The sequence below is a fragment of the Callorhinus ursinus genome, unplaced genomic scaffold, assembly GCF_003265705.2.
Source record: "Callorhinus ursinus isolate GAN/ISIS: 27379988/994484 unplaced genomic scaffold, GSC_fseal_2.0 scaffold14, whole genome shotgun sequence".
Lineage (NCBI taxonomy): Eukaryota > Metazoa > Chordata > Mammalia > Carnivora > Otariidae > Callorhinus > Callorhinus ursinus.
The window spans coordinates 41,032,380-41,058,972 of NW_027397076.1; the positions used below are offsets into that span (position 1 = coordinate 41,032,380).

Genomic DNA, 26,593 nt, shown 5'->3' on the forward strand with positions numbered 1-26,593 from the left:
CACTCTAAGGACTGATTCTGTAAATTTCACTTTCTTCTTTACTAACCTCTTGCTGAGTTGTAACTCTTATAAGTAAACAAGCAGTAACTACTGTGGAAAAGAAATAATTATACCAAGTGGATTCCTAAATTTTCAATAACTAAAAAAGAGAAAAAGCCTGTGTGGTTACCTTAGAAAACTAAGTATTACCATTTCTCTGGAAATATCTTAGCACCAAATAATGACTGTGACTACACACTTTGATTTTCAGTGGTCCTTTATAAAAAGAAAACATACTGTAGCATTATAGTTGACTTAATAAGCAATTCTGAGATCTTAAAATGCATAATATGAAATTGACATTTTTTTTAAACAAACTCCATCTAAGAAAAAGGTATTACTGGTTTTTCTTCAGTATTCTTAAGTTTGTGTATCAGAAAAAAACTACAGTATGAACCTGATAACAGATTTTACTTCAAAAGTTAAGAATCAGTCAGCTATCTAGACATTTCCTATTATTCCAGTTTGAAAACTACATGTGAAAACAAGAACAGAAAATGGACATCCAAACTCTGACATGGTTCAAGGTTTCTCTTAAGTCCTTCAACAATAATTCCTTCAGTACCTATATCTATTAAGACTTTTTTGCCCTCTCCCCTCATATACTAAGACCTTTGACAGGGAACTTGATGATGAAGACAGTAACAGCTAACATTTAGTTTAACTGTGCCAGGCAGTAAGTGCCTTATAAATCCCATTTAATAAGAAAAAAGTTGAAGATCTATTTTTTTTTATAGATTAATAGATTAAGAAGCTGATATATAAAGAGATTCCAAAACTTGCCCCACTGACTAGCAGGCAGGGCTTCATTGCACAACTCCAAGGGCACCATCCACACACAATGTGATGGTGTTTCCTGGAGTACTACTCTAGCAGCCTTGATGATGGAGGCAGGCAGATACAGTATCCAGCCACTGACTTTAGGAAGTTTAGCAATAAATAAGACAGATGCAGTCTCCTGATCTCAGAACTTAGGGAAAACAGATAATCAAATTCTCAGGTCCAACACATGCCAAAATATCTTGGCCAAAAAAAAAAAAAAATCAGTTAGCATACATAACTAGGTCAATTTGGTGGGAACTAGTGATTTAAGAACCAAGTGAAGACTGTGACCCTGAAGCCCTAAACTATATAAGGGTAAACGTGAAATCAAAAATGAGGTTTTACGCAGGAAATGATCTTTAATCAATAAAATGTTTCATTGGATAGCTTATTAATTTAAGGATAAAGTCCCAAAGTAAGTAAATTGTGCTGTAAAAAACTTTTCTGACACCTGTGGGAGAAAATACACAAACACTTTTATTGATAATGAAATATGTTAATTTTTTCTATTAGGAAATATTAAAGACACCACATGCTTACTCATATTCAAGTACTATGAAATATCATTTAGATAATCACATAAGTAATAAAGAACAGCTAGAGTGAAAATTAGTAATGCAAAATGATACCAACTGATATAAATGAACAGCAATAAAGCTTCCTAGGTTTCAGATTGAAGGTATGTATATATTGTTTTCAAAGCCAGTAAAAGCTCAGAACAAATTCCTAGTAGTTGGAATAAATGATTCTGTTTGTTCTGTCATTGTTAAAGCAGAGTTTTTAAAAACAAAATTATGTACTTTTTTTCCTTGAAAAAAATTTTGGAGGTTTGGGTTTATAAAAACCTGAATCAAACATCTAAAATGAGAGTTCTAGATTACGGACATCCCGTAAGGCCTGTGCTTTCCTTTGCTTTTCTGACAGAATAACTTCAGTTTCCTCCAGGCCACTCCATAAGCAACCTATGTGCATGGTCAATCAAGGGCTAAAAAATAAGTAGTGACAGGCTACTTTTATTTCTCCACTGAAAATAAAAATAGCTATTTTGATTTCAATTGCTGAAAGCTAATAACCCTACAATAAAGTTTCTTAAATGTCAGATTCTCTTAAATTTTAAGTTTCTACACAATTTGTTTCTCTACACAATGTAACTAGGGTTAAAAAGATCAAGGAATTACTACTCAGCTGGACTTCCTCCAGAGCCAATGAAGAGGTATTATGGTGTAACAGAAACCACTACTTTTACTGTGAAAGTTTTCATCACTCCAGCTGGATATAATGCAATCAGTTAATTAGAAAACATGATTTGCAGTACACAAATCTGATTAACACATGTGTAATCAGAATCTAGTTCCATTCTAATTTTGTTAGAATGTCATAGCAACTTTGTTGGAATTGCTGGCTCCTCTGCTGGCATTTTTCCGCTTAGCATTATGGTTGTTGTGAACTGTGCTAACAATTATCTCGATAGTTTAAAGAATTCTTTGATTTTGATCTGGTCTTGCCTGCTAACTGGGATTTACTCAATGATTTTTAGGTCTGTTTATTTTTATTTTTTTTAATTTATTATTTTTGCTGTTTGGTTTTTAATTTTTTATTTAAATTCAATTAATTAACATCTAATATATTATTGGTTTCAGAGGTAGAGGTCAGTGATTTATCAATCTTATACAATAACCAGTGCTCATTACATCACGTGCCCTCCTTAATAACTTTTTCACAGTAACAAAACACACTAGGTAAGATATATCTCTTTTTACTTATCAAACTCAACACCCAAAGAATAAATAATCCAATCAAGAAATGGGCAGAAGACATGGACAGACATTTTTCCAAAGAAGACATCCAAATGGCCAACAGGCACATGAAAAAGTGCTCAACATCGCTCGGCATCAGGGAAATCCAAATCAAAACCTCAATGAGATACCACCTCACACCAGTCAGAATGGCTAAAATTAACAAGTCAGGAAACGACAGACGTTGGTGAGGATTCGGAGAAAGGGGAACCCTCCTACACTGTTGGTAGGAATGCAAGCTGTTGCAGGCACTCTGGAAAACAGTATGGAGGTTCCTCAAAAAGCTGAAAATAGAGCTACCCTATGACCCAGTAACTGCACTACTGGGTATTTACCCCCAAAATACAAATGTAGTGATCTGAAGGGGTACATGCACCCCGATGTTTATAGCAGCAATGTCCACAATAGCCAAACTATGGAAAGAGCCAAGATGTCCATCAACAGACGAATGGATAAAGAAGATGTGGTGTGTGTATACACACACACACACACACAGACACACACACAATGGAATATTACACAACCATCAAAAAATATGAAATCTTGCCATTTGCCACCACGTGGATGGAACTAGAGGGTATTACGCTAAGTGAAATAAGTCAATCAAAGAAAGACATGTATCATATGATCTCACTGATATGAGGAATTCTTAATCTCAGGAAACAAACTGAGGGTTGCTGGAGTGGTGGGGGGTGGGAGGGATGGAGTGGCTGGGTGATAGACACTGGGGAGGGTATGTGCTATGGTGAGCGCTGTGAATTGTGTAAGACTGTTGAATCACAGATCTGTACCTCTGAAACAAATAATACATTATATGTTAAAAAAAAAGAAGATAGTAGGAAGGGAAAAATGAAGGGGGGGAAATCGGAGGGGGAGACGAACCATGAGAGACGATGGACTCCGAGAAACAAACTGAGGGTTCTAGAGGGGAGGGGGGTGGGGGGATGGGTATTAAAGAGGGCAAGTACTGCATGGAGCACTGGGTATTATACGCCAACAATGAATCATGGAACACTACATCCAAAACTAATGATGTAATGTATGGTGATTAACATAACATAATAAAATAAAATTTAAAAAAAGATATATCTCTTTTTAAAATTTCTGTGAGGAAAATACTTTATAAATTTATTCTTACTTCTTTTTTAAAATTTAGGTTTCTAACAATTCCAGAGCTAAATTTAAGTACAATGAATATATATGTATATATATGATCCCATAGCTTATTAATTTTCTAATTATAGAAGTACTTTACGGGACGCCTGGGCGGCTCAGTTGGTTGGGCGGCTGCCTTCAGCTCAGGTCATGATCCCAGGGTCCTGGGATCAAGACCTGCATCAGGCTCCTTGCTCAGTTGGGAGCCTGCTTCTCCCTCTGCCTGCAGCTCCCCCTGCTTGTGCTCTCGCTCACTCTCTCTTGTCCACGCTCTAACAAATAAATAAATAAATAAAAATCTTTAAAAAAAAAGAAGTACTTTACTAAAGTTGTTACTCAGAAAAGTATATCCTCTTGTAAAGAGTTGTCAAACCAAAAATGCTGGTGAAAGGAAACAAGAGGATACAGTTTCTGAAAGACTCTCAAAACAAACCTGAATCATCTTTTCAAATACATCAGAAAACCATATGTTTTTAAAATAACTGGATGTTTACAATACTGAATTTACACAAAGTATATATTTTCAACAATCCTGATGATCCCGAATTTATCTCAAAAAATATACAGCAAACTAAAAAACTTCCAGTGAACCACATGCATTATTGTTTAGAGAGCCACTAAAATTCTATTACCTTTTGGAGAACATCTAAAGCTGTAAGCACCGCTTCCTGTAAACTTGTCAAAACTGCTTCAGTATAAGATGGAAGAATGAAAGGGGATGCATCTGAACTTATTGGGACTGACACAGCACTGTGCAATATGACTCCCAGCTTTTGCAAGTCATCCATGTTGAAACCAGTTTTTATGTGTTGGTAGAGAGCTGGAAATATCTGAATTAAAGCGGTAAGGAAAGGCTGGCTGGGAATGAAAGTCAGTTTGTCAAAAGTAACAGGAGGCTTAGTGCTTTCCGATCCGATTCTATACCAGGTATTCCATGCAGCCCACCAGAGATTCAAATCTTCAAGCTCATCGGTAACTATGGGTGGTTCAGAGCTACTATATCTTCCAAGTCTCTCTCCAACGGAATCTGTTCTTACAAATGGCCTGCTCAGGCCAGGGCCTGATATGGACCCTATAAGGACAGGCACAGGTACATTAACTGCAGGTGGTGTCTCGGGCTTATCTGAGTCTCGGACGGGGGACACAATCTGTAAAATCTCCTGGAAGCTTTTCAGTGCAGCCAGAGATACTTCGTTGTTTTTGCTGAGTGCTGCTGACTGTATATGGTCAAGGAGAACATCCCATGCTCTTGAAAAATCTCCTATATTAGGAAGAGAAAAACAAAATCTATCAAAGTAGTCAAGATTTCTCTTACTACTGCACACTCTGGAATGTTTGCTTTATTTTTCTACTTAAATTCCTATATAACTAGGAAAATGTGCTTAGGTATTAAGGTAGAAACAATGTGAATTAAAATCAATGAAACCCAAAACTCCAGTAAAATTTTTTTTTCAAATACAGGAATAAAGGGCACCAAGAAGAGGATAATGAATATATCAATGTTTTGGTCTTAAAAACAGAACTCTATAAATGTATGTACACGTGTACACTATTTCCTGGTATTTCTGCCTAAGGAGAACAGAATAAAAACTTAAGAGGGTAAAAACAAAAGCTTTTTACAACTTTGATCTATCCATCCATCTTTATTAATGATTAAAAATAAGATGTTCTCATTCTTAAAAATATTGGAAAAGTTAACAAATTATAACTGAATAATACGTGTTTTTTATAGGTCTAAATGTTTAAACTATGCTATGCTCATAAAATCTTAACTTTACACTTTGGTTTTCATATTTACATAACTTATAGTGGCAGAATTTTCTTTTTCCTTTTTTTTTTGGTTGCAGAATTTTCTTAAACATTTTTTCCCAATTACAAGGAGTCACCAGGAGAAAATGTACCATAAAGAACAGATTGCCTTTTTAGAATGAGTCTAAATTTCTTCCGCTCATGTGAAACTGAGTCTGCTGATCCACTATCAGCAGAGCACGGGCTGAATGGTAGTTGTTAGTTTCCATTGGTCAATCCAATCTCTTGTTCTACTCCTATGACCAATTAGGTACATTTATATTGAAGCTCTTTAGAGCAACATGTAGTTTGTTTCTATGAAGCCCAGCAAAAAATGACCTTGTTCCTCCAGCAATCTAGCCTAATGGCTTTAACACCATGGATTATTACCCACGTACTTGCACTTACTTTTTTCTTCTAAGGTTTTTTAATTTATTCGTTTGAGAGAGAGAGAGGGAGAGCAAGCAAGAGAGCAGGGAGGATGGTTAGAGGGAGAGGGAGAAGCAGACTCCCCACTGAGCAGGGAGCCCGATGCGGGGCTCGATCCCAAGACCCCAGCATCATGATCTGAACCGAAGGCAGATGCTTAACTGACTGGAACACCCAGGCGCCCCACATACTTGCATTTAAATAACACCAAAATCAGAAGTATTGATTATTTTCCAAAGCAGGATGACATATGTAGGCTATGAAATACTTACATAATAAGGTTTAAAGTCACTTCCCAAAGGCTATAAATGACTAAATTTTTAAAAAAGAGATAAACCCATATGCCTAAGGAAGCATTCAGTTAGTAGGAAAACTGGAAGTAGTCCTGGTATGAAACAATAAGTACTATTCTGCCTATATAGGACAAAAAAATAATACCTGGCCAGTTACATGCCTCTTCCTCTCCACTCTTTCTTTTATTAAAAAGTGAGGTATAATTTACATACAATTGAAAACACAGATTTTTTTTTTTAGTAAACTGTTCAAAGAGTTTTGACATATTACATTTAAAAACTATCAAAACAGCTAAACAAAACACTTCTGTCTGTTGCCATCCTAGTTCAAAAGTCAGATGAAACATACATTTACCAACCAGAATGGTGACTTAATCTCAGAATATTTCATACCACAGGAAGAAAAACCCTGCAATTCCTCTATTAACGTAACTCTATGTCTAGAAAAAAGTCCTCTTTCTAAAAGACCAGGTATAGTTATATATTGTACATGGTTATGTTAAAAATATGAACATTATTCTAAGATAATAAAAAAACATTTTCTCATCTTCGAATTATAAAAAAATTATCAAAGCTACACAAACCGCCTTGTGTCTTTTTAAAAAACTGGATCTTTATTGGGTTTTAGCTTTTCAAATAAAGTAACTATCATGGAAGTATTAAAAATGATGCTTACTTTGTCAAAACTCAGCAAATGTACAGTTAACACTGGTACATTTCATTTTATGTAAATTTTATGTGAAAATTAAAAACTAGGATTTTTACATATATATTATATATTAAGCTCTAGGAGTGCAAAATGGATCAGACACTACAGATTATTTTTTGGGAAAAAAAGGAAAAATGCATGAAGAACACGACACAAAAATGCTGATGGAAAGGATAAATATGCTTATGCTTTAACATAAAGGACAAAAAAGCCAAATGTAAAATAGTAACTTGTAAAAATGCAAGAATATGTACGACATACTCATAATTATGTAAAAAAGTATTTGTTTGGTCCATTTTTCTCTACCACCACCATCACCACCATCAGAACTGAAGGTACAATCTACACTGGCTTTCTTAATCTCAGTACTATTGAAATGTACACTTCTCTCTGCCTATATACCTCCTCACATTTTGTCTTACCGTTGCCTGACAAACTACTACTCACCCTTCAGATCTCAGCAAAAATACTGCTTTCTTAGAGAAGCCTCCCTGGATCTCATAGGCTGGGTCAATTACGTATTATAAGCTTACAAAGCATCACCCCTTTGTAACATTTATCACTAATTTTGCATTTATGTAATTATAGTTATTCCCTCAGGCCCATGATAACAAGGATGCTGTGTGTTTTACTCACTACTGTATCCCCTAGAGGCTAGCCCATATGATGTATGTTACATATTTTCTCAATGAAATGAGTGAAAATGTGTATGCTCATGCACACACCACACATCAACAAAGACTGGCAGTTAAAACTGATTATTCTTGGAAAGTAGCACTGTACATAAAGTTTTTAAAGATCTTTTGTATTTTCCAAATTTCCTTTAACATGAATTATTTATGTAACTGGGGGGGTGGTATATATACCTAAAGGTTGCAGTAAGTATCTTCTAGTGTTAAAGATTCTTGCTACTCCGGCCAATGTTAAAACCCAGGTCTCTGCCCACTGCTTCTCTGCCGTGTCCCTTGAATGATGAATGAGAATATTGCCACCTCCAGACTCAATCTTTTCTTTGTCTGCAGTGGTAGAAGACTCCCGAACTCGGTCCAGTAGATGAAAGAGAACCTGAATATTTATAAAAATGCACATAAAAATAACATAGCTTAAGTAACAGCACAGCAGTTAAAAACTGTCACAAGAAATTACACCTGACAGATCAATCCCCAATCAAAAATTTAACAGTAGAGATATTATCCTTAAAGTCATGGAATATGAAAAAAAATTTTTTAAAGATTTTATTTATTAGAAAGAGAGCAAGTGAGCACACAAGCAGGGGTAGTGGCAGGCAGAGGGAGAAGCAGGCTCCCCGCCAAGCCAGGAGCCTGATGCAGGACTTGATCCCAGGACTCTGGGATCGTGACCTGAGCCGAAGGTCAGGTGCTTAACCCACTAAGCCACCCAGGTGCTCCGGAATATGAAAAACTTTTAAATTGTATAGAATATTTCTAGGACTTGTTGAGTTGGGGTATCAATAGAGCATCTACGGGGTAATATCCAGGAAGGGAATGAAGCTAAGAAGTCCATAAAAATGTAATTATGGAAGACATCTGTGGAGAGGTTATAACTGAAGGCTCAGGCAAGCAACAGGACGCCTGGCTGGTTCAGTCGCTAGAGCACATGACTCTTGAACTCAGGATCATGAGTTCAAGCCCCACACTGGGCGTGGAGCCTACATTAAAAAGAAGAAGGAAGAAAAAATCAAGCAGCAAGTGTTTGGGACTTGAAGAATGTTTACATTTGAAGAGTAGATTCAGGGGAGGGAATTGAAGAAAAAAATTTTTTAAAAATTGGAAAGACAAGCAGAAGCATTCTGTGAAACAGAATCCAAGGGAGAAAAAATTTCAAGGAGAAAATAATCAACAGCGTTAAATGCTACAAAAAAATAAAAATGAGTAGGATAAGAACTGAATTTAGGGGTGGGGGGATGGGTTAGCCTGGTGATGGGTATTGAGGAGGGCACATTCTGCATGGAGCACTGGGTGTTATGAGCAAACAATGAATCATGGAACAGTACACCAAAACAAATTATGTAATATATGGTGATTAACATAACAATAAAAAAATAAAAAAAAAAGAACTGAATTTAGGGTGCAAATCTTGGCAATCAGAAGACCACCTATAACCGATGAACAATTTCTGTGGTTCTCAAAATATGGTCTCAGAACCAACAGCATTAGCATCACGCAGGAAATTCATAGACATGCAAATTCTCAGGCCCCAAGCCAGAGGGCTCAGAAAAATCAGAAATTCTGGGAGGCAAGGGCTGGTGGCTAAGCAATCTGTGCTTGAACAAGTCCTCTAGGTGATTTTGTTACCTTAAGGTTTAAGAAACTATGAAGTAGAATAATCTGGAAATCATATTAAAGGGTCAGGAGAATGCAGGGGAGGAGAGGAAAGAAAAAAAATCACTGACAATTAGGCAGCAAGATTAACAATTAAGCTGTTTAAAAGGAAAATAGGAATCAGAAAATATCAGTTTGTTTTTTTAAAATAGTAAGGGAGGCTTAAGCATGTTTGTGATCTGAAGAGGAGGAGCCAGTGGATGGAGTTGAAACAGAACACACAGGACGGAGAAGGAATTTTAATTATTTTTATTAGTGGATATGCATTATTAATTTTTTAAGAAGACATTTTGGAATATTTTTATTAAATTGAAGACAAATTGTTAAATACAATTAAGATCTACTATGCAGCCTATTGTCAAACTTACTGATCTCGGAAATTCACAAAAGTGGTGAAATGATAAATAGATTTTTATTAAAACAGAATAGATGGAACAAAAAAGGAAAGCTTTCAGCAAAGAGGGGATGCTCACTAATAAGCTGTTGGCTTTGTAGAAAGTTTTTAAAGTTTTTTAGAAATATTTATTTATTTTGAGAGAGAGTGCACCTGCACATAAGCGGGAGGAGGGGCAGAAGGAGAGGGAGGGAGAGAATCCCAAGCAAACTCTATGCTGAGTACAGAGTTCCCGATGCAGGGCCCGATCGCACAACCATGAGATCATGACCTGAGCCAAAATCAAGAGCTGGATGCCCAAAGGAGCCACAGATACCCCGTAGAAAGTTTTTAAAAACAGGATGAAAAAGAAAAATAAAGGGGTGCCTGGCTGGCTCTGTACAGCAAGTGACTTTTGGTCTCAGGATTTTGAGTTCGAGCCCCACGTTGGGTGTAGAGATTACTTAAAAATAAAATATTAAAAAACAAAGAAAAAAAGAAAAAAATGAAACTGTATATTTAATGAACAAACATACAGAATTTACCAATTAGAGGTTACTTCTGTTTGGTGACCCTGCAAGTATATTTCACTATTGTTGATATTCTTTTATTTATAAAATTCTCAGTTGGTTACATTTGAATTATGTGGTTTTGGGGAAACAGGAAGAAAAAAGGGAAAGGCAAGGGCAGAAATCAGAGACAGAGATAGTAAGAGATGAAGACAGAAAAAGAGAGAATAGGCTTTCAATATGTAATTTATTCTGAGGTACAACTTAAAGTATGACAAAACTAACATTCAGTTTTGTCAAAAGCACAAACGCATGGAAATTCTTCTTCAAAAATTAATAGGAACGAGATAATTTGAAAAATTTAGAAATTTGTCTCAAAAGCTAGTAACTCAAGCTAATCTACAATACCTTCCAAATAACAGTGTGCCACGTTGAGTGCTGTAATAAAGTTCCATGCGCACCAATTGTTGAAAACAGAGTTTGTCCTGCACTCTTCCTCACAGCAGGGCGGGGGTCCACACAGAGTTCACCCAATTTTGCATAAAGACACAACCACAAGCAATCAAAAGGTGGTGCCGGATGGAAAGGCCGATTTAAAACAACTCCTTTCTCTTCTGCCTGCTTTTGCTGTGCTGCCTCTTCTTTATTTAATTCTTTTTCAATAGTTTCTCCTCTTTGGAAAAAATAATCTGAAATATTCCACTAAAAAGCAAAGTAGAAAAATGCCATTTCACTCACAGATTTCATTTTAAACACATAAATATGCAACACATGGTTGCTTTACCTTTCAGAATAAAACTTTTAATAGCCACTTCAGTAATTTCTTTTCTAGTAGAACAGATTTGAAAACATCTCTGTCACATGTCTCCATCTGAGTTCAGGAGAATTTGGGTTAACAATCATGTGCTAACATGAATATTTTCAAACATTTTTATTATGAAACATTTCAAGAACATTCAGAAAAACAGGGAAAATGTATCAATATACTGATACGCAGAAAGCCAATTGTTAACATTCTGTGGTATTTACCTCGTGCCTAAATTTTATAATTCCCACTAGATAAAGGCTTTAAAAAAAGAATCATGATACCATTATGACACCACAAAAATTATTAACAATTCCTTAATATCATTTAATGATATTTTATAATTTCAAAAGAATAATTACTATATCCAAATATATCTTATGACTTCATTCTCAACCACAGTATGTGGTGTATGAATTAATGAGAATTATGCCAATTATAAAAATGTAGAGAATCCTATGAATATAAATATAAAGGAGGTGACACCTAGCAGTAATTTAATCAACACTGAATTAACTACTCTTTGGGAACAATTCTATACACGTGCTTACTTTCTTTCCTATAATTACATTTTTAATAGTAACTTATCCAGCTTGTAAGGGATATTTAAGTTTGACTTCAAAAACTTCTGGCTTATAATAAACATTTAAGAGTCTAAATAATTGCCTTTAAATACATTCATATTGGGAAGAGCTTTCTATTTGTTTACTTATATAATATTAATAATATCCTAACTTAGATTCTACTTCTTTCTACATTCAAGATGAGTAAAATGAGGATCAAGACATCAATAATTAAACAATTAACAAGAGGCACACAGAATTAAAATGCAAGTATATCTGTTTCCATAGTCAAACCTCTTCCATTAACATATGCCTTCTAATAGCTAATAAAGCAATGCTGACAAACTATAGGACTGTGTATATAGCAAAGCCCTGTGTATACAGTAAAGCCTTTTACTGGAGCTTTATTTACTAAATAAGTAATATATGGAAATGTTGCTCCTGAAACAATATTAAAAATCAGTTCATCTTAACACTAGCATCAACTGAATACTTCCCTTGTATGTACTATCACTTGTTTACTAAATCCTCTCATGACAAATCTTTTAAAGCTAAATTTCAGCTCAATATATCAAAATGATTCCAAATATTCTATTAATGAAGTAATTCTTAAAGTATGTCATTTAACCCTTCATGCAAAATAGAAGTTTAGTACTTAAAAGTCATTTAAACAACCCCTCTAAAGCCAAAAGCCTATTCTCCTAGCATTCACTCTCAACAGCATAACAGTGATTTCTAAATCATATGATCACAAGAAAGACAATAATACCTACCAATAAACCTATTGAAGTCAAACTAATATTAAGTTCTTGGTTATGAAGTCCAAAGCTACCTGCAACATCTACAACAATCTGCAGGCACGTACAAGGCATTGTTGGTAGAAAATCTGTCACGACCAACTGAAGACACTGGAATGCAGTTCGTATCAAGGATTCTCTGAAAAAAATTATACTCGTGCACTTAAAAGAAATTAAGTAAAAAGACACACCTTACAATAATTTTAACCAAGTTAAATTCTATTTTAAAAATTGAACTTCCCTAATACAGATCATACAGTATTTCAATATTTACATAACTGTAAAAGATAAAGACATACTTGAACAAATTAATAAATAAAAATAAAGAATTTTGTATCAACTAGTCAAACAAAACAGACATTAATGAGAAAAGGAAATTGGCTACAGCTACTTTCTCACCACTATATCCCCAATATCTAGCATGGTGCCTAGCACATGCAAATACACACAATTTACTCACTGAATGAAAACTAGTTCCTCATTCTTTTATATCTATATCTTATTTAAAATTCTATATCTAGTCTGTAAAAGAAAAGAGTACATTTTGAATTTCAAATAAAGAGAATAAGAAGTAACTGATTTTAGAGAGAAATTCCAGTGGTGAAATAATAATGAAAATGAATTGTAATAGCTAACGCTTATTTTTTCTTCAAGATTTTATTTTAGAGAGAGAGAAAAAGAGAGAGAGAGAGAGAGCACACAAGCAAGGGGAGGGAGAAGGACAAGCAGACTCCATGCTGATGCAGGGCTTGATCTCATGGCCCTGAGAACACAACCAAAACCAAGGTGGAAATCAAGAGTCAGATGCCCAACTGACCAAGCCACCCAGGCGCCCCAACTGCTAAAATTTATTGAGTGTTTGCTATGTAATGCACCTCCTAAATGTTTTACATGTACTAACTAATTTCATCCTACAACGATGCCTTATTTTATAACTGCATTGTAGACTGGGAGAAGAAACTTAAGCTTGACTTAAGCTATGGCTGATCTCTTTCCACTTTAATCATCTCAGTATTTTGTAGTATTTAAGAAAATTTATTACCACAAATAAATAAGAAAAAATAATTTTCCATAATAGTCCTCAGCATCTCAATCATATAAAACTCCTCAACTAGTCATCATACCAGATAGTATGAGTTCTGCTGCAGAATGAGACAAATAGATGCAAACATTTGACAGACCTCTCCATTGCAATGTTCTACCTTAAGTTAAATAAGTCTATTTTGCTCTTCCTTCAGTATTTACTACTTAGTTAATAATACCACCATTCATTAAGCTGCCTAAGTTAGAAATCTGGAAGTCATTCCTTATTCTATTTCCTTTATCACCCTTCACTCCCATAATCAATCTGCTAAGCAGCTCAAATCCATCACTCTTCCTCTGTATTTCTAGAGAACACTGCAGGTTCTCTCATTTCTCATCCACCCCTCCATGGTGCTGTCACAGTGATGCATCTCAAATGCACATAAGATCACACTATTCCTCTGCTTAAAACTCCTAAAAATGCCTCTCAAATGTTTTGAAGACAAATCCAAATAGTTTATAAGGTCCTTCATAATTTTGACTCTGCCTTCCTCCAGGGACACAGGCCCCTACCACTGGAATCCTATTCTTTTGCAGCCTAACAGACTATTCTCATTAGGATTCTACTTACAGAGCTTGTTCCTTTTCCCTAAGATTCTACTTTTAGAGCAAGAGCTATTTATCTGTGTAATCAGAGTAACTAGCAAGCATAGTACTTAGAATATACTGGCATAAAATAAATGAACAATAATGTTGCTGGAGTGGTGGGGGGTGGGAGGGATGGGGTGGCTGGGTGATAGACATTGGGGGGGGTATGTGCTATGGTGAGTGCTGTGAATTGCATAAGACTGATGAATCACAGACCTGTACCTCTGAAACAAATAATACATTATATGTTAAAAAAAAAAGATAGTGGGAAGGGGAAAACGAAGGGGAGGAAATCAGAAGGGGAGACGAACGTACCATGAGAGACTATGGACTCTGAGAAACAAACTGAGGGTTCTAGAGGGGAGGGGGGTGAGGGGATGGGTTAGCCTGGTGATGGGTACTAAAGAGGGCACATATTGAATGGAGCACTGGGTGTTATACGCAAACAATGAATTATGGAACACTGTATCAAAAACTAATGATGTAATGTGTGGTGATTAACATAACATAATAAAAAAAAAAGTCCCTTAAAAGCAATTTCTTAGATTTCCCAATATTTGCAGAGAAGTCAAGTCCTAAGTGTTAATTCACATCTTATAAATGCTAATTTTAATAATACAAAACCTAATCTTTGGATGTGTTACAAAATTTGTTAGCTTGCCGCATTTATCCTATCAACCTTATATTCTTGTAAAAATGTCAAATGTCGAGTAAACAGCAATTTTTCTATCCTTCCAAAACAAAGGTGAGCCCTAATAATTCACTATAGTCAATGGGGGTAGGATTAAGAAAAACAATTCTAGATCTTAGCCAGGAAGGGCATACATAAAAAATTACCACTTCTGCAAGATTTTAGGACCAAGTCCCTCTTCATTACATTTTGGATGTTAATTTTAAAACACTTACCCTTGATCATTTCTGATTGCTCCCATGACTCCAAGCACTAATGGCCATCCAGGTCCAAGACTGTCTCCCTGACTCTGAAGAATCTGCAGCACACATTCTAATTGCTTGAGTCGGATATCTGGATGGTTAATACTGGACATCTCCTTTAATGGGTTCAATAAAAGCAACTGCAGCCTCTGAAAAGAGGGCAGGAAACTAATTAGGAAGAGAGGCTCAAAAAGACAGGAAGGCTTTACAGCTGCTTTATTTTAAATTTAATTTAATTTAATTATGTTATGTACAGCTGCTTTTTAAATTTACATTCACCTCCATTCTGACCATAATAGTAAATAGATACTTTTCTACTAAAACAAACACTGAATATGAGTCTCTGTTATCACCAGAGGTTTATTTTGCCCTCTTTTACTAAAATAAGAGAAAATAAAAACCAATCCTCAACATGTTAGATTTTGGGTTAAATGGAGAGAGATCCTGTATTAAAAGACACTCTAATTAAAGACCCCAAACAAAATATAATTAAAAACTTTTTTTAAAAAAAAAGACACTAATTAAAGACCCATATGAAATTAATCTCACTAAAGGAAATATATCTATTTATTTATATCTAGCTATATTTGGAGAGAGGAAAAATCTCCAATTTCTAAAATCACCTTTCATTTACTCTGTTAATGTATATCACATGGATTTAAATTTAAAATTCTTAATACTCCTAAAAATTAAGTATGGTAGACATTAACAAAGATGGCATAAAACAACTGGAATCCATTAGAGTAAAAAAAAAAAAAAAAAGTACTCTGTTCTGGTCCTTTCAGTATCTGAAAGCACTTGCTTCATTTTTAACTTTTTTCTCTTCAAGGACTCACTTACTTGGTTCGCTGACTGAAGAAAAACATTTAAGTTCTCACTATGTGCCAGGTATTAAGCTGAATGTTAAGGATATGGATCAGGGTTTTCTTTTCAAAAAACTTAAACTATAATAGGAAAAGGTATGAAATCACTAAAATATAAGCTCTATAAGAACATACATCTTTTGTTTTGTTTATCATTCTATGCCAAGAGCTAATACACTAGTGGCACATCGCATGTACTCAATAAGTAATATAATTACAATACAGTAAGATAATGAAGGCAAGGAAATGCCTATTAAATACCTCATTCCTGCTCAATCTTCAAACAATAGAACTTTGGTGGACTTTTAAAAAAACTGTATAAGATAAAGGTGAATGATTACAGAAGTCAGGACAAAGAGCTGAAAAACTCTGGAAGAATAAAATAACTTTACAAGTATTTAAAAATAAAAATCTATTTTATTGTACTTATCTCTTCGAGTACTTGTTTTCTCCCCTTGTAAGGATAATTAGAGAAAAAATTAAGAGACAGTTAAGGACCAAAGCAAGGAGGATAATAAAGTACGGTGTCAAAATAAAGCTTCAGCAATGTATGAACAGGGAAACTTCCACACTGGGAGACCAGTTCTAGGTAATTTAGTAGCTTTAATTCCACGTTATTCACAAGAAAGTTGCTATAATTTTTAATAAAGATAATCCTAAAAATCCAGACATATCAACCTTCTGTAAGATATCCATGGCCTACATATAAAATAGAATATTAAGCAACAAAACCCATTCTTGTAATATCATCCAGTTGATAAATTAAGAAAAAATTACATATGGGAGATGATGATTTTATATTAAGAATTATTTTTAAAAAACAAATTTTTTTTACCTGGTTTTGTGAAAGTGGAGGATCATGGTTAAATGTTAATCCTGCTTTAATAAGTGAAGTTAAAGCTTCTGCTCCCCATTCTCTCATTCGAGAGTTTGGATGCTGGCAGACCTGAAGCCAAAACATCAAACAAAAATTAAATATTTAACTTGTATACTTAAGCTATGTATCACACATCAATTTGAGAAAAGAAAAATTAAAACATTATATTTTCTGTTCTTTCACACTTTTTAAGATTTTATTTATTTATTTGAGAGATAGAGAAAGAGAGAGCCCAAGCAGCAGGAGGGGCAGAGGGAGAGGGAGAAGTAGGCTCCCCGCTGAGCAGGGAGCCCAATGCAGGGGCTCGATCCCAGGACTCTGGGATCATGACCTGAGTCGAAGGCAGACATTTAACCAACTGAGGCACCCAGGCACCCCTGTTCTTTCACATTTTAAAAATTATACCAAATGTTCATCAATAAGGACTGAATGAAAAATTATATATCTAAAATGTAAGTTAGCTTACCTTCTGTATAAGGGGCAAAGGAAGCAATAGAAGAGACAGAAGATAAAAGATGAAACTAAACAAGTCACAGAAAAAAAAGGATGTCATAAAAGTAAATTGTGTCATCAGAGTAAACAAAAGAAGCAAGCTGACACTAAAGTTCCTAATTAGGCCTACCCTCATAATCAAATACTATGCTAAAATCTTAAAAACTTATTTTTGTGCCATTTGGTGAGAAGGTCCATGATAAAGAAATCTATCCCTTAATAATTCATAAAAGTAATCCCAATAAAATAGAAAAAAAAATAAAGAAAAGGACAAGCACATTTGTTTTTCTTATTAAGAATAATACCTTTCCTAGCTTACTCAACTAATACAAAATGATCTTGGCAATCTAAACCTAAAGCACACTTGAAGACATGTGTGTCTAACAGAAGCAGCTGTTACTGAGAAGTAGCTAATTATTACCAATCATTCCAACTTGGACACAAGAGTATACAAATTCAGATGAAATTCCCTGGTACTATCTATAATTAGTGATACCAAACAAGCTTTTCCCTTTGCGGAAGAGCTATCTCAGGATCACAGGAAAGGCTGTAAAGACACAGTGTTTACTACTAACTCTCAGCCCTTGAAGTTTCAGAACTACCTGAAACTGAGGTGGATCAAAGACTGTATTAACAAAAGAAAGAGGTCCCAAGCTAACAGCTAAAGGAGCCTTCAGAGACTGCATTGATGTATCACCCATTTTCAGCCAAAAACAAAACAAAACAAAACCACAACCTATTCCTTCACCAAAGCAATTATTGCAAAACTTTAGTCCTTGATAAATTATACAGGTATAAGTACTAGGAAAAAAATGGTAATGCTGATTTTTCATATGGTTATCCAGAATCATTAGTTGTTTATGTCTTCATTCTTAACAAAAAGTAAACACAGTATTTAAGAAAAAAATTACCTCAAGTAGATGGCCAGTTAGAGGTCTCCAAAGAATTTCTATTCGGTGCATGTTAACTAGACCCGTTTCTAACAATTTGGCAACAGCAAAAAGAGATGGTTCCTAAAGAGAAAACATATTGCATTTTGCTATTTTAAGAATTTTTAGTACCTCAAATGTAAATAAAACTGATAATATTCTGAAAAGCATTACTATAATTAATATCTAATTAGCATAAAGTTAGCAATAATTATAACAGAACCTCAGTTATCATGAGACAAGCCTTCCTGCCCACCCCCAAGTATCCAGAATAGCTTCTAATTGGAAAATTTGGTTAGGAAGAGAACGTCTTCATGAGGAAAAAGTGAAAAATTCAAAACTTATTTCAGACACATAGACTGGCTAGTCTTCTGACCAGAAGGAAAGATGCATTCTGCCATAGACTTAAACTGTGTCCCCCGAAAATTCCTATGTTGAAGCCCTAACCCCCAAGTTAATGATATCTGGAGATAAGGCCTATAGAGGGTAATTAAGGTTAAATGAGGTCTTAAGGGTGAAACTCTAGTAAGGTAGTATTAATACCTTAAAAGAAGAGACACCAGAGACCTTGCTAGTGCACTCTTGAGCACTCCTTCCGCACCACATGAAGACACAGTGAGAAGGCAGCTATCTTTCAAGCCAGGAAGAGAGTCCTCACTAGAACCACCATGCTGGCATCTAGATCTCAGACTTGCAGCCCCCAGAATTATGAGCAAATACATTTCTGTAGTTTAAGCCACCCAGACTGTGATAATTTATTATGGCAGCCCAGATTGACTAATACATATTCTTATGAGTGTAATCTTCAAATGTTCAGGTTTTATGTGTGAATGTCAGGAAGTATGAATAAAGCATAAGGAAGACATCGGAGAGCAGGGGAAAGAAGTATGAAGTCAGGAATATGAAAGATATCAGAGCTGTCAGTTTAGACACTAACAGAAAAGTAGCAGAAATAGAAGACAAACCCCTCTCCTCAGTTGCTGGCATTTCACCAGTGAGAAAGGGAACTAGTATTGTTTTGAGACAAATATGGTCAGACTGATCCTTCCTGCATGTGCTAATGTTGTGGGTACCTTAAAAATTTCTGTGGTAGAAAACTGTATCATTGTAGAAACAGCATGATACCTATGAACTGCCTGTAACTGCTTACGATTTCATTTCAACTCTACCACTTAATAGCTATGTAATACTGAGTAAGTTACTACTTCCACTAAATTTTTTTAATCTATGAAATGGAGATAATAATATACAGAAACAATCATATGTTAGAAAGTATCTGGCACATAGTAAGTCCTCATAAATGTTGCCTAGTATTACTTCCTCCTCCTCCTTCTGCTTATTGTAATCAAAATGCACACAGGAATCATGTGGCATTTAAAAGAATGTACAGATGTCCATGTCTCATAACCAAAGATTCTTATTCAGGAAGCCTAAAATGTTGTCCTAGCATTTGTATTTTTTAAAAACTCAACAGCAGACTTTTTTTTTTTAAAGATTTTATTTATTTATTTGAACAAGTGAGAGAGCAAGACAGAGAGCACACAAGCAGGGGCAGAGGGAGAGGGAGAAGCAGACTCCCCTGCTGAGCAGGGAGCCAGATGAGGGACTCAATCCAAGGATCCTGGGATCATGATCTGAGCCAAAGGCAGATGCGTAATAGAAAAAACTATACAACAGACTCTGATGCACACAGAAGTCAGAGCCACCAGTGATGTGGTTAAGAATAAAGCTCTAGAATGATACATATGTGGGTTCAAATACAAGCTCTAACATTTACCAAATAGGTGATCCCAGGGAGATTAGTTAAGTTCTCTATTTTCATATTTCATCTGTAAAAAAGAGGATACTACCACCAAATCTCACTGATTTGTTTCACATGATTAAATAAAATAATGTAAGTGCCTGACATATAGTAAACTATGAACAACAGTTGTTTTTTTTATTTTTGCCACTGTTATACTGAGCTTGGTATACACAAATATAATCAACCCCACCTTCTTGTAGGGAAGAATTTGCCAACTTTACCATAAGCTACTTCCTCAACACAGTAGCACAAATTCCTGAAATGAGGACCAAAAATGAGATAACTGGTCACTTTAAAGCTACAATAAAGGACATCGATATATACACCTCTAGGGATTAAAACTGACATTGATAGAGTATTTTTAAACAATGAAGAAAATTATACAAGTTTCTACTTATTTCAACATCTGCATATTTTATAATAATTTTTATAGAAAGCACAACTAAAAAATAAACTGTTTGATGCCTCCATTTAAAAATTTTTTATACTTGAATACTTTAATAAACTTTTATTTCTGTTCCTCATTTACCACTTCACTTTACAAAATTAAATTCTATAATAGAAAAATGAGAACCCACTCTCAGGAACATAATCTCCATTCCAATGCATCCATGTTCTCAAGAATTGTTCCCTCTAAAGCCTCCCTGAAATATCACATCTACTCCTACCACTCTCTTGAAATTGTATTCTTCCAGGTTAACTATAAACTAATAATAATCAAATTTCCCATTTCTTCTCAATTCTCATTCTTCTTGACTTCTTATAACATTTTTCTCCTTTGATTTTCACAAAACTGCCCTTTTCTATCTAAATTATACCATTCCTTCAATATCCAACTCCAATCACAAGCGAATTCATTTTGATTAATCTTAATTCCTTTAGGAGAAACATGCACTAAAAACATCTTCCATAACAAGACACTAAGGATTCAGAAAATAAGTCTCACATCACTTAATATCTATAACTTTATTTAAACTCTTAGACCACTTTAACTAGCACTGAACCACGAGCTATTTGAATGTAAAAATTTTATATTTCCTTTGTATTTCCTAGCAGAGTATCAGTACACAGTAAACATACTGTGGTTACTGATTGAATACATAAATTCTCAAGATATTACCACAAAAACTTGCTCAGATTTAATTAAGATACTCTATTAAAAATATATTTGTGTGTTAAGAGTTAATCTTAAAGATGTAGGACTACTAAAGATATCAAGAAATTGGTTACTTCACTATATTTTGTATTACTCTTGCCTTAATTTGGAGTAAACTATAATACATATTTTCAAACATTTGCTTGTTTATGTAATTCTCTAGCTATGTACTGTAATATACAAAACTTCTCCCTAATAAAACCCTATTGGTTAATCTTTAAATCAGTGTTACAGATGACAAGCCACAGTATAAAGAAATATAATTTAGGTCTAGGCAGAAACAACATAATTTTGGATTCTTACAGGTATATGTTAAACAAGTTATAAAGCTGCATTCTCTGCTTTTTCATCATGTTCTGGGTATCTTCACTTATTTGTAAATGGTCACTTTATACTTATTTTAAAACACTGTATTTTAAGTAATTTCTAAAATATAAATAAATCCATATATTCCTGTGCTTTCCAATATAATAGAAATTATATTTTCAGTACAGAAAGAAATGTTCTTGAATGTCAATATTCAAAAGTACTGTTCTCTTCATTTAGTCAATGAGCAAAGCAAAAATTTAATTTTCAAGGTAGGGAGAATCATTACCTTTAGAAAGAAATGATTAGCTCCTTATTTTCCATCCCAACGAAGGCAAGAGAAACTGAGACATATATATATTGCTTGATTTAAATCTTATATTGCCCCAATCATATTACAAATATTATTGTGACATTTTATGGAACTCATTCATAAATGTGGTATTGCCTTTACTCTATCAAAATGTTTCTTAAAATACTCTGCACCCAAGAGAAATTAGACACAGTTTAAAATTATAATACATATTAGACATATCACAAACCACATCATGTCCTCTTCACTCCCCACTTCAACAAATAACAACCCTACTCAACAGAATTGAGATAGCCTGCAAGGTAAGCATTAGTCTCACTATTAAAATACTAAGATCATAATGAGTGTACACCTCATTTAACTCAATAATGTACCATATTTAAAACAGAAAGATAGAATATCACACCTTATTATTTCCATAGGCCATATCCATTGCTTCTAGGGATAAGGAGCAAAGTGCATTTATTAAATGGTGCAATGATACGTCATCAAGATACCTATAATGAAAATGAAGAAATAAAACATTCTGATCTAAAATATATACTAATAATATTTCTATCAATTTTAAAAACTAATTCTTACTGTGAGCTTTCAAACAATCTTGAAAGTATATTGGAAATCACTGGTAAATCTGTCATCACTGCTGTTGTCAGAACCTAAGAGAAGAATACAATTAAATGTAACATAAGAACATTTCAGGAGGCACAAATTGAGTAAACTAACTAGAGCTTACTGTACTGGGTCCTTCTACAGCTCTCCCAGGTTTCAAGGCACCACCACTACTAGGTTTTAATCCCAGAATCCATACAAGATGCTGTAAAATTAAAGGAAAAAAATAAATTTATAAAATTATAAAAATTCTAATAACCAAAATTAAAAATCAGTAGTAACTTCTAATAACTAAAATTAAAATCAGAAATAGGTTTCCAGTAACTAAATTTAAGTTAGTAATTACTATTCATATACAATACTTCTTATACCAAGCATAGGAGGTAGAACTTAAGCCATTAAGAGAAGCATTCCATCACTTTGTACAATACAAGCCACATCTTTTTTCCTTTCTAACTTTTCCTTCTTCCAACTTACTACCTATTCTTTAGGACTGCCCAAAACACCAACAGGGATTGCTTAGTTTAACTGCTAGCACTTAGCTATAAAAACAACACTGACCTCTGACCCAGAGCCTACAACATACCTGTAGAGTTGCCAAGACAAGTTGCCATGATGTTCCAAGCACAGCTCCGTGGCAGTGTGCCAAGTTAAGTAAAGTCCTCATACACTGGATATTTTTGGAAGTGAGCTATACATATTTTTTAAAAAATATATTTGTGAGAACTGTTATACATTCTTGTAAAGCAGCATTATCATATTCAAATATTTTTTGAAATAAAAAAAACAAAAATATTAAGAAAATGGTTTTGGATGGTTTTCTACAGAACAAAATAATTTGCTTAAAAGTTGTGTTATCATATATATATTAGAACCTCTCATAAGAAATTCCAGATGGGGAAGGTTAAGTAAGGAGTTTTAACAAATAACATAAAAGCTTACAGATTTTACTTTACTTGAAAACAAAAGCGTTTAAAGAGGTATAGCTAAACTGGTATCATGTCATATTAGTTTACATTATGATTTTGAAAATCAACCTGTAAATAAATATTAAGACTGCATAAAGGACAGTTTGACATTGGCCTAGAGTCACATTTGCTGAGTTCATGTCATGGAACTACCATAACCTTAGTCAAATTAACCTCTCTACCCATCATTTCATTTCTTTAGAATGTAAACAGCTGAGGGCATTAAATCATATAAGACAAAATTCAATAAATCTTAGCTGCCATCATCATCATCATCATTATTATCATCATCATGGAGAATACATTTCTTTTAATTTGGTCCTTAATGTAAGATATACATTATGGCCATAATCACTGGTTGGAGCTAATCTCCTGTGATAGTTACTATTAAAAAGATGATTGAAATAAATTACTTTTCAGGGGAAAAAAGAAAAGTTGTGTTATCATAACTGCTTATGATAATGTCAACTGCTAATGTCTTCTAAATGTATCAATCGTCCAGGTAAAAAAGAGTAAAATAACTATAGTGATAAAATTTGGCAAACATAAAAAGGTACAAAAGGTGTGCTAAATAGTTGGTAACAAAAATAAGAAAAGTACTTTACCATTACTGTCCCTTGAGGCTGGACTGCCAGAGGTTGACCCACTGCCACAACTTGCTGGTGAGATTCACTTGATGGACTTATCATCATAACACTTTGGCCCTGAATGGAATATGCTAGAACACAAAGGAAAGCTTAAATAATTAAGATTTACTTCTCATACTGCATTCAAAGTAATGTTAATTCTTTTTAAAAAATATTTTATTTATTTATTTGACAGAGAGAGACACAGCGAGAGAGGGAACTCAAGCAGGGGGGAGTGGAAGAGGGAGAAGCAGACTTCCTGCAGAGCAGGGACCCCGATGCAGGGCCCGATCCCAGGACCCTGGGATCATGACCTGAACCGAAGGCAGATGCTTAACGACTGAGCCACCCAGGGGCCCCAGTAATGTTATATTTTATTTTATTTTTTTTCATTTGAGAGAGAGAGTGCACACAAGCGGGGGTGGGGGAGACAGAGGGAGAGGGAGAGGGAGAAGCAGACTCCCCACTGAGCAGGGAGCCCAATGCAGGGCTCAATCCCAGGACCTGAGCCGAAGGGAGGCATTAACCGTCTGAGCTACCCAGGCGCCCCAGTAATGTTGTATTTTAAAACATTAATTTGATTACACTAAGTTCAACTATGACCCTTACATAGTTACCTATTATCTATATGCAAACATTTTTAAAACTCAGGAGGTATAAAAAACCAAGATAAGTTAAATAAATTTTAAGTAATTTTCTATATAACTTTTTAAAATTATAAAACTTTGGCAGACTTCTTCACATGCAAAACAGAATTAGGACACATTAAGTATTTTAACATTCATTCCCAATAAAGTTTTCTAGTTAAAGTTAGAGTCCAATTTTCACATTTTCAGTTTGAAAACTAAATATCATATTGAAACATATTTATATTACATGTAACAAACGAGTGTTTTCAAAGTATTCAACGAGAAAAAAAATTGAAACGTTAATCTAAGTGGTTGCAAGCAATATTGTTCTACTAGTTCTGTTAGAAAATAAATAAAAACCACCATTTCAACAGTATGATATAGTTTACAAAAAACTTCCAGATTTTCTTCTATCTTCACAATTATTGTTTAAAATTGGTATTATTCTCCCCGCACCCCCATTGTTTTAAAGAGATAGAAATAATTGAAGCTCCAGGTCATTAACTTCTCAATGAGGTCAGAGTCAGTGAGTGGAACAGCAGAGACTTGAACTCAGAATTTCTATAATCTTTTCTCTACACCATGTCATTCCACTAGATGAAAAAAACTGTGAATAAGCTAAAGTCTTACATTTGTTGGAAAGGGTGGCTGCAGTGGTGGTATTCAGTACAGTAAGAGCATAATGGGGAGGCAGGGAACCTTTGCATATTGCAGTTATAAAGGCGTCTCTTGAAGTAACAAGGCCCAGTCTTCCACAAAGAGCAGCCATAGTCAATTCAGCTTTTAAAATATTCTCAGTGGCAGCTTCATCTGTGCTGAAAAGAGAAAGTATTTTATTTAACATGATTAATTTATGTTTAATTATACTGCAAACATGACATGGAATTAGGTATTCAGTGAAGTTGTAAGAAAATCTATACAAAAATATTATCAAAATCAATATACTTAAGAAGGAATTTTAACTAATCAACATAATATCTGAAAATCTGAACTGGGTAAAAGCAATATATAATATATACACTCATTATTGAAGAAAATGGTCACGCACTCAAAAGATTTAACCTAAAATATCAAGCATTTTTTTAAAAGATTTTTATTTATTTATTTGAGAGAGAGAGAGAATGAGCAGTGGGGAGGGGCAGAAAGAGAGAGAGAGAGAGAGAAGCAGACTCCCTGCTGAGCAGGAAGCCCAATGCGGAGCTTGATCCCAGGACCTGGAGATCATGACCTGAGCCGAAGGCAGACTTTTAACTGACTGAGCCACCCAGGTGCCCCAAAATATCAAGTATTTTAAAATCAGTAAATCCTGTCATTATGGAAAATAAATCAAAGGAATTGATAATTATCATCACCGTAAAAGTAGCAGAAAGGCTTGAAGTGAAAAAGGCATTCTGTAATTTTAGGATTATATTTTCCATTAAAACATCATGACAACTATTCTGGTAGGGAGCAGGACAAGAATAGGATGAAGGAGAGGGAGGTGGCAAAAAAAGAATAATGTTCAACACATATTAAGAAATAATTTTAGGACCAATTTAAGTAACTTTTAATGTTTGTTTCTTATTAACTATCATATGCAATAAAAAAATTATAAAGACTTAATACCTGGCATCAAGGAGGAGTGAGAGAGCAGCAAGTAAACCACACCAGCAGGCATTCACCATTTCTTCCCAAACAGCTCTACTAACTTAAAGGACAAAAACATATAATACTTCATGATCATTACAGATAGCATAGTATTTGACAATACATCATTCTTAAAACCTCCCTAGTCATTTGATAATACATTACATATTCTATCAACTCAATTACTAAATACTAAAGCTCTAATAGTTAAAATACATTTGAAAAAATGAAAACTTAAAAACGACACCAGTTTCAGAATTCAATTAAGTCTTTAAACTAAGTTGTTTTAAAATATCAATAGTAGGATCGTTCAGTACACAAGTTAACTGGTGTGTGTGTGTGTGTGTGTGTGTGTGTGTGTGTGTGTGTGT

General features: G+C 34.4%; 1 protein-coding gene across 8 annotated transcripts in view; it reads right to left on the reverse strand.

Moving 5' to 3' along the window:
* The window catches only part of MON2 (MON2 homolog, regulator of endosome-to-Golgi trafficking), a 101,890-nt gene that overhangs the window by 25,616 nt on the left and 49,681 nt on the right, over positions 1-26,593 (reverse strand). For all 8 annotated transcript variants that reach the window (XM_025882919.2, XM_025882918.2, XM_073900719.1 and 5 more), the window contains 14 exons: positions 26,202-26,283; positions 25,227-25,411; positions 23,947-24,059; positions 22,960-23,064; positions 22,498-22,578; positions 22,347-22,420; positions 22,171-22,261; positions 18,168-18,269; positions 16,723-16,833; positions 14,998-15,173; positions 12,397-12,559; positions 10,664-10,957; positions 7,898-8,096; positions 4,445-5,073 (listed from right to left, as the gene is read on the reverse strand). In XM_025882919.2, the coding sequence (XP_025738704.1) occupies positions 4,445-5,073; positions 7,898-8,096; positions 10,664-10,957; positions 12,397-12,559; positions 14,998-15,173; positions 16,723-16,833; positions 18,168-18,269; positions 22,171-22,261; positions 22,347-22,420; positions 22,498-22,578; positions 22,960-23,064; positions 23,947-24,059; positions 25,227-25,411; positions 26,202-26,283 (2,405 nt within the window). The remainder of the gene's footprint in view (positions 1-4,444; positions 5,074-7,897; positions 8,097-10,663; positions 10,958-12,396; positions 12,560-14,997; positions 15,174-16,722; positions 16,834-18,167; positions 18,270-22,170; positions 22,262-22,346; positions 22,421-22,497; positions 22,579-22,959; positions 23,065-23,946; positions 24,060-25,226; positions 25,412-26,201; positions 26,284-26,593) is intronic.